The sequence below is a fragment of the Phalaenopsis equestris genome, unplaced genomic scaffold (genome assembly GCF_001263595.1).
Source record: "Phalaenopsis equestris unplaced genomic scaffold, ASM126359v1 Scaffold000840, whole genome shotgun sequence".
Classification (NCBI taxonomy): Eukaryota; Viridiplantae; Streptophyta; class Magnoliopsida; order Asparagales; family Orchidaceae; genus Phalaenopsis; species Phalaenopsis equestris.
In genome coordinates, this window is record NW_018165280.1 from 3,738,769 (window position 1) to 3,747,060 (window position 8,292).

At 38.3% G+C, this 8,292-nt stretch overlaps 1 protein-coding gene across 1 annotated transcript in view; it reads left to right on the top strand.

Annotated features, from left to right (window-relative positions):
• Nucleotides 1-3,205, top strand: part of LOC110031777 (2-methoxy-6-polyprenyl-1,4-benzoquinol methylase, mitochondrial) — a 10,743-nt gene extending 7,538 nt beyond the window's left edge. Inside the window, exon 8 of the mRNA XM_020735174.1 lies at nucleotides 2,943-3,205. Coding sequence (XP_020590833.1) covers nucleotides 2,943-3,044 — 102 coding nt within the window. The 3' untranslated portion in view covers nucleotides 3,045-3,205. The remainder of the gene's footprint in view (nucleotides 1-2,942) is intronic.
• The last annotated feature ends 5,087 nt before the right edge of the window (nucleotides 3,206-8,292 follow it).

The following is an 8,292-nucleotide window of genomic DNA, read 5'->3' on the forward strand; positions in this document are numbered from 1 at the left end:
CCTTGAACTTTTCCCCTTCTTTTTCTGATACTGCTGGTTTCCTTTTGTAGACCCATTTGCACCCAATGGTCTTCTTTCCCTCTGGAAGCTGAACTAGCTCCCAAGTGTGGTTTTTCTGCAAAGACTCCATCTCCTCAACCATTGCACCCATCCATTTCTCTTTCTCCTGGCTAGTGATAGCTCCTTGTTATGATATGGCTCATATACCATATAGGGACAGACGCTGGAACGAAGCGGAGCGGAGCGGAGCGAAAGAATCTGTCCAAATTGGGAAGTTACGTTATATGGGTTGGGGCTATACGGCACATGGGTAATTTGGGAATTACATATTGTACTGCAGGGCTTACTCTAAGATTATAAATAAATCTATTTGTAATCTTAGGTCTTTGAGAGAGAGTTGAATTTTGTATTTTGTATTCTTTTCTGAATATTGAAAAGAAGATCGTCGCTCTGCTCCCGAGGATGTAGGCATCTTTGCCGAACCTCGTTAAATCTCTGTGCTTTTCTGGAATTGTGTCGATTACTGTTTTTCTTCGCCCTAATTTTCTCAACAAGTGGTATCAGAGCCTGGTTCGAGGGGAAGAAAATTTTCTTCGGCGGCGTAAGAAGAACGATTTGGAGGCTTGGCTTCTGCGTTTTGGGAGAAGGTTTCACGTGGTTTGCCGGTTCGGTTGTTCGCGGCTATTCAACGAAGCGGATTCGGACGGAGCTCGGGCGGGCTTCAGAAACGGCCGAAAAAGGCAGAAACGACAGAAAAAGGAGAAATTCTACCGAGTAGAAGATCGCCTTTCCTGGAAGGTGTTTTTTGCGGCTGTTTGAACAGAAAAAAGAGGAATCGGCGACGACTTCGGCGAGGGCTCCGTCAAAGGCGATCGGGCGCAAAGCAGAGAAAGGAAATAGTGGAGGCCCGGAAAGGAAGCTGGGCGGAGGTCAAAAAAGGAAGGAGCGGTCCTGCGGCAGAGGGAAGAATTAAATTTCGGACATTCCATTGCTGGCAGCGGAGAAGAAGGGAATCCCTGGACAGGAGGCTACTTTGCTGTCTTGGAAGATTAAAATTAGGAAGGATTTTCAAATATCCTTGCTAGTGCTAAATTTTCCTTGTTGGAGGCTTGTTTCCTTTTCTGCAGACGAGAGGATCAAGGGAATCAAAGGAATATTTTCTGCCAGAACAGGGAAGTAGTTTAATTTCCCTTACTGCAAGAAAATTGATTATTAGGAGAATTGATTTCACTTAATTAAAGGAAAGCTTTTTAATTAAATTGTTTTAAATCAAATTAAGCAAATTTAATTAAGAATTTTCTTTGCTGGATAAGCAGAGGAAATAAAGGAAATATTTATTTCTTTTCTTGGAGGCGAAGAGGAAATTTTTTGCTTTGCTCGAAGATTTCAATTTTTTCTTTCTTTCTTTTTTTTTTTTTCTTTCTTTTTTTTTTAAAAAAAAATAAAAGGTCTAAGCAAGGATTTTTGCAGAGGAATTTTTTTGCAGAAAAGTTTTTGTTGCAGGATCAAAATTGTTCGCAAGGTGGACGGACTCACGGGAACGAACAGGTGCGAAGCAGTTCGGATAAAGGGCTACGGCAGTTCGGCGAGTTATGCTTCGAGGAGTTCGCGGTAGAGGCGTCGTCGCGATTTTGAGGCGCGACAGTTCATGAACATTCTCGGCATTAGGCGAGGTGGAGTTCGCGAACAGGAGTTCGTGTGCAGTTACCGCGAACAGGAGCGTTTGCAAACAGAGGAGTTTGGTGGTGTTCGACCAGCGGAGTTTGCAAGTTCGTCGCAGGTGGAGTTTGCGACAGGTGGAGTTCGGTAGGGTGTGCGGCATGTGCAGTTGCAGCGGAGTTCGCAGATTTGTCGCAGGAGTTGCTGCATGTGCAATTGCAATGGAGTTCGCAGATTTGTCGCAGGAATTGCGGCATGTGCAGTTGCAGCGGAGTTCGCAGGTTTGTCGCATGAATTGATAGGGTGCTGGCGAGCGAGTAGACGCGATTATTCGCGAACAGTGGTTTTGCGAAGGATTTCACTCACGAGACAATAGTTTAGCCGAGGTGCTGGCGCAAACAAGAAAGGTGCTTCAACCCACATTTGTGCATAATAAACTCCATGAGATTTTCTCCTAAAGGGCTGAATATTCGCAAGGTGGAGATTTTCTCCTAAGGGGCAGAATGTTCGCAAGGTGGAGATATTTCTCCTAAGGGGCTGGATATTCGCAAGGTGGAGATTTTCTCCTAAGGGTTGAATATTCGCCAAGGTGGAGAATTATTAGGTATGACTCATAATACCAGGATTTGGAGTCTCTTGGAATGAAGAGATGTCTCTTGGAATTGAAGAGATGTGTCTCTTAGAATTCAGTGGGTTGAGATCAGCGATGGTGCAGCAGAAGCATGATGGCCTAACCCACATTGTTGCAGGTGTAACTCCCAGATATCTTTTCTCCTAAGGGGTTAGATATTCGCCAAGGTGGAGATTTGTTATGGTATGACTCATATACCATATAGGGACAGACGCTGGAACGAAGCGGAGCGGAGCGGAGCGAAAGAATCTGTCCAAATTGGGAAGTTACGTTATATGGGTTGGGGCTATACGGTACATGAGTAATTTGGGAATTACATATTGTACTGCAGGGCTTACTCTAAGATTATAAATAAACCTATTTGTAATCTTAGGTCTTTGAGAGAGAGTTGAATTTTGTATTCTGTATTCTTTTCTGAATATTGAAAAGAAGGTCGTCGCTCTGCTCCCGAGGATGTAGGCATCTTTGCCGAACCTCGTTAAATCTCTGTGTTTTTCTGGAATTGTGTCGATTACTGTTTTTCTTCGCCCTAATTTTCTCAACAATCTTCCTTAAAAAAAAGGCAACTATGCGTTGCAAATTTTCTCCCGAGCATTTCATTTTGACATTTTTGTCCATCAATTCTCCATGTAATTTTCACTGGCTTAAACAGGATACTTTTGCTCGAATGATAGCTGATACTGGATTTTGGAAGGTTGAATATGAGAATCTTGTTGGGGGGGTTGTTGCCATTCATTCTGCAGTGAAGTGGTAGGGAAGAGCTTCGCATTTCATTCTTCAATTATCATTTAAATGTAAGATTTAATTGACTTCAGTTTCTTCTTGGCATCAGAAGCATTTTATTTTATTTTTTTGTTCTTTGCTGGAATTAAGCTCGATATGGATGTTAATGAAAACTAACAGTTCTTGGTCTTTTGTTCTTAGTTCAGTTTTTACAATCTATATTAACTAGAGGGCTTACCATTTCAACCAGTCTTACTGGCCAAAATAATCTGCGTAATTTGCCTTCTTGATGAAACTCCGTGAATGTATACTATGAGCTCTACGAAACTATTTCCGTACATAGCACTTAATTCTTAAGCATTTACATATCTCACACCTAAACTCTGAATTTTACAGCCAAAGTACCTTTCTTTTAGTTGAATGTCTGTAATTCACTTTTTAATACTTAGGTAGGGGTGCTTTGAAAGTAAAAATTTAGAGTATGGGTGTGAGATATGTAAATGCATAAAAATTTCCAAATAAAAAAATATTGTTCAATGGAGACAATTAAGTTGAGTGCGTAGTGTCACCTCCCAAAAAAGCCCTTAAGAGAGGTGGGCAGTCCAGGATTTAACTACTGTTTTTCGGCCCTACACTTAGCCGATGTGGGACTATTTGTCCGTGACATTCTCCTCCACCCAATCACGTGACGCCCTCGTCACGGATCGGCTCCACCGAGGGTCCCACTGGACCATGTAGAGTACACACACAGCAGACAGTAATCTGCTCTGATACCACTTGTCACCTCCCAAAAGAGCCCTTAAGAGAGGTGGGCAACCCAGAATTTAAATACTGTTTTTCGGTCCTACACCTAGCCGATGTGGGACTATTTGTCTGTGACAGTAGGCTTTTCCATTATGAGGCTATGTATTCAAAATCTTTGTTATGCATCTGCTGTGTGCTAATTAAATTTGATCAAATTTTTAAATAATATAAATAAACGATGTAATGGATAAAATTCATATACCTGATTTTTGAATTATAATTTTAAAGATCACAACTTAAAATAATGACTTCAAAAATTAAGAACAGAACATTAGAAAATGTAATTTAAATTACGATTTTAATTACAGTGAGAAAATTAATTTTAATGGTTTTAAGTAAAAGTAACAGCAGTTGTAAGTCAATATCAAAATATGTTGATATACATTAAACATGTGTCAGCATGAATCTCAAAGAGATTAAATTGATTTAGAGATTCCATAGATGAAAGATCAAAAGTCTCATCACTGGAAGATAAAAAAAAAATTTGACTAACCAAAGTATAAATTTCTTAGACCCGGACCCGAAGTTGACCAAATGCAGGTCGTCCGAACAAAAAACTAAGATGTACAAAAGTGAGAGAAGGCGCAGCCAAAGTCTCGCCCAGCATCACCAGTCACCTCAAAAGAGCCTCGGAGATTTTCATCAGAAGGTCGATGGTTTTACCATTATACACTGCGAACACGCCGCGGACTTTTTCTCAAAGAGCGAGCCCCCTGTCGAATTACGATAATTTATCCTCAAGCCGATAGTTTAGTCTCATTGTGATGACATGAGCTCCACATATAGGGGTTAATAGTCGATAACTGAATCAAAGCAGACGATCGACAGACTCAAGCCAATCGAGCCGATTCCAGACGATCGAAGATCAAGAAGAGCCTGACAACAGCAACTTAGCATAGTCTAATGAACGAGTCTTATTGAACTAAGACTGGCCAATCTCAACCAACCAAATGATAGAATGGTCGATTCATATGCTTATTTATGTAAATACCCAAAGTGCTCTGTAACTCCCCAATGAAAGTAGGTGTAAGCTTGTAAATACACATTATACTCCCCTTTCCTATAAATAGGGGGCTCATATCTATATTAAATGGCAAATCAATCAGGCGCACATACATTTTCTTCATTCCATTGTTCATTATTCGTGCACTCTCTCTCCCTCCATCTCTTTTTCTCTCTCTTTTCTATTTGATGCTCAATTCCTTAAGTGTGACTCGCCGATATTTTCAGATTCAACAGTTGATGAAGAAATAATTAGGCAAGAAATCAGCTGCATAGAAATTTAGTTCTCAAGCAATATTAGAAATTGGCAGCTGAATTTAAAATCCAACTAATTTGTAGGTTTGCAGTAATCTAACATTTTATTAAACTAAAAATAGCTTGCATTTATAATCACCGAAATTTCCATCGGATGGTCGGCAGTCTCTCTCAGTCCAGCCGAGTTGAGGAAAAATTATTCCATATGGATCGGACACCGCACGCCGCAGCTTGCGTGCGGTGTCCGATCCGGACCGTAAATCACCTGATCTACGGTCCCAATTTATTTTAGTGGGCCCCACCTAATTTTTTAAAAAAAAAAACGGAAATAATTCTGACCGTAGATTACCGTGATCTACGGCCAGGATCAGACACCACATGCAGAGATGCATGCGATGTCCACACGCAATAATTCCTCCGAGTTGAGGGGCATGCGAACGCTGATCCATCCTCCGAAATAAATTACAAAACTCATTTAATTGAATCGTTGCTAAAATGCTTTAAAATGATTTTCAATAAGAAATAAATGAATTTATAATGTTTAGGGTTTATGGCATCTTCTATTAATAATTTTAAAATAATTTTGAGCATAGTTATTATGATTTATTAAATAAAAGAAATAGCAAATCAATACAAGTAGGTTTGTCATGCTAATACACCACAAACATATAGTGTGCTCGCCTTTTTTTTTTTTTTGAAACGCTGAATGTGAATTTAGGGTTTCGGATGCTGCCGGTCAAAATGAGCCCTTATTCCATGAAGACATCAGACTCAAATTTGCGTCCGGAATCTAGTGGTCACTTGTGGCGTGACAAGTGGGCCCCACTGCAATGCACTGGTTGGGTAGGTTTCATAGAAGCGTGGGGCCCACTTGCCGCGTGACGCATGACCACTGGACTCCGGACTCAAATTTTGCGTTTGATGTTTTGATGAAATAATTTTCAGTCAAAATAGGAAGAAATAAAAAATAGTGATATCAAATGCATGAAATAGAGTAAAATTCGAGCCCATTAAAGATTAGAGTAATGTCTAAATTCTCTTTAACTTTTTAAATTTAGAGAATTTTTCATGAAGTATTACTTGGGTTTAAGTGCTTCTACAATTATCATAATATATATATATATATATATATATATTGAATATTTTCACGCAAATAGCTATTATGTTGCGATGCAAATATTGATAATGCTAAAATATTTATATGCATCTTAAGGAATGCTAGTAAAGGACATACTTTGTATGGAGTGACAACCTAATTAATGAAAACTAATTGAATTGCTTAAAAATCAGTTGTAATCAATTACGAACCTTTGGAGTTGAACGAACGGATGTAGACTCTAAAAAATTATTACATCAGGACTACGCATGTATAGTTATGTGCGGAGTCCGATGAAATCAAGTCACGTTGAGGTACAGAAAAAAAATAGGCCCGGTAACACAAAAGAATATTCCTCCCGTGTTATTTTGTGTTATTCAGATGTTATTATATGTTATTGAGATGTTATTGTATTCTGAGAATATTCCCGATGTTATAATAACACAATAACCCCATAAATAACACATGAATAACACACAATAACACATGAATAACACATAGTAACACCTGAATAACACGAGAGGAATATTCTCTTATGTTATCGGGCATATATTTTTTTTTTTCTATCACCGTCACGTAACATGATTTCATTGGACTCCACACGTAACTTTACGTGCGGAGTCCTGATGCAATATTTTCAGTTTTTCTTTTTTTTTAATCTTTTTATGGCATCCATGGTTAATAATTTTTTGGAAAAATGGATACAGCCTAATTCTCTCTCTCTCTCTCTCTCTCTCTCTCTCTCTCTATATATATATATATATATATATATATAGAACCGATAATCAAAAGTAAAAAATCATATAGTTTCATTAAATTGTTTTATTGTTAAGTCGCCAATAGCTGTGTTATGGGATTGCTTAATCAGCCTGTCAATCATGCTAGTTATAATTGTTTCATTTTTACATATTGGGACATCAATAACGAAGAAGGCTTGTTTTGAAAGCCTACAGCAGCGGCTTAAACCCCCATAGCAAATATTGCAGCAGTTCAAAATCGCTGTAAAAATCGTTAGTCTTTGCTCTGCGCCACAAGATCTGTTTACACCGGTCCTAAAACCGCCACGACAAACCCTAAGCTACAGTAGCGGTTTAAACCTCCACAAGTTTATTAAAAAAAAAAAAAGACGGTGGACATTGTGGCGGGTGTTGTTGAGTGTCGATCTTATTTTTTTTTAATTTTTTTTTTATTTTAAATTAAATAACTTGAAATGCAATCCCCACACTAACAGATGATTACAAAATAAAACTTACCATTATAAAGCATTTAAAACAAGAAAAAAAAACAATTTCCCAAACAAACTTATTAATGCATTCTGAAACACAGCACATAAATAGCTAAAATCCCAAACAAATCCCAAAGTTTTAAATTTATACCATACCTAAACTAGCTTAATTAATCATGCGGCAAGCGCACATGTTACGGTTCCATGAATTACTTGAATTGTTGTTTAACATTTGATAGTAGCAGAGGCCACCCTTGTCATTTACAGACGGATGTGGATTGATCCCGCACTCAAATGACACAGATAAAAGTGAAAAAATAAAATACAAGATACAAAATAATCCCAAGCCCAAAAGTTTAGCCTTTCATATTTCCCTGAAAAATTACACATTTGACCATCTAAAACAAATAAAAATGGTTGGAAGCTCTCATGTTGAGAAAGAACAAATTTTCAAATACTATAAATCCACACCATGAATAAAAAACAAACAAAGTTTATTAAACCAAAAAAGTATGACCCAATTATCTAGCTTGCACAACCATATCGAATGCCTCATTTGTAATCCTCTTTGGATTTAGTCTAAAGGAGAGTGTTCGTTATCTTTCTGTCAATAAAATAATCCTCTTCGGATTTACTCTTTGAATTTATGTACAGTATGCGAACGGCTTGGTGGTGAGTGTATTGTCTGAAGTTGTTGCATAAATCCTATCATTTCATCAAGAAATGAAGTAAAGTTTTCGCATCTCATGCTTAATAACTTATATGCCCTATTCCACACTGGCTACTCGAGTAAAGTTACTGCCTCCACTGCTTTCATCGATAGTAGTAGTACTGTGTGGAAAGTAGCGAGTAAGAGTAACTTGAATCCTTGCGTGCGTATTCTACTGGGGTGCTTCG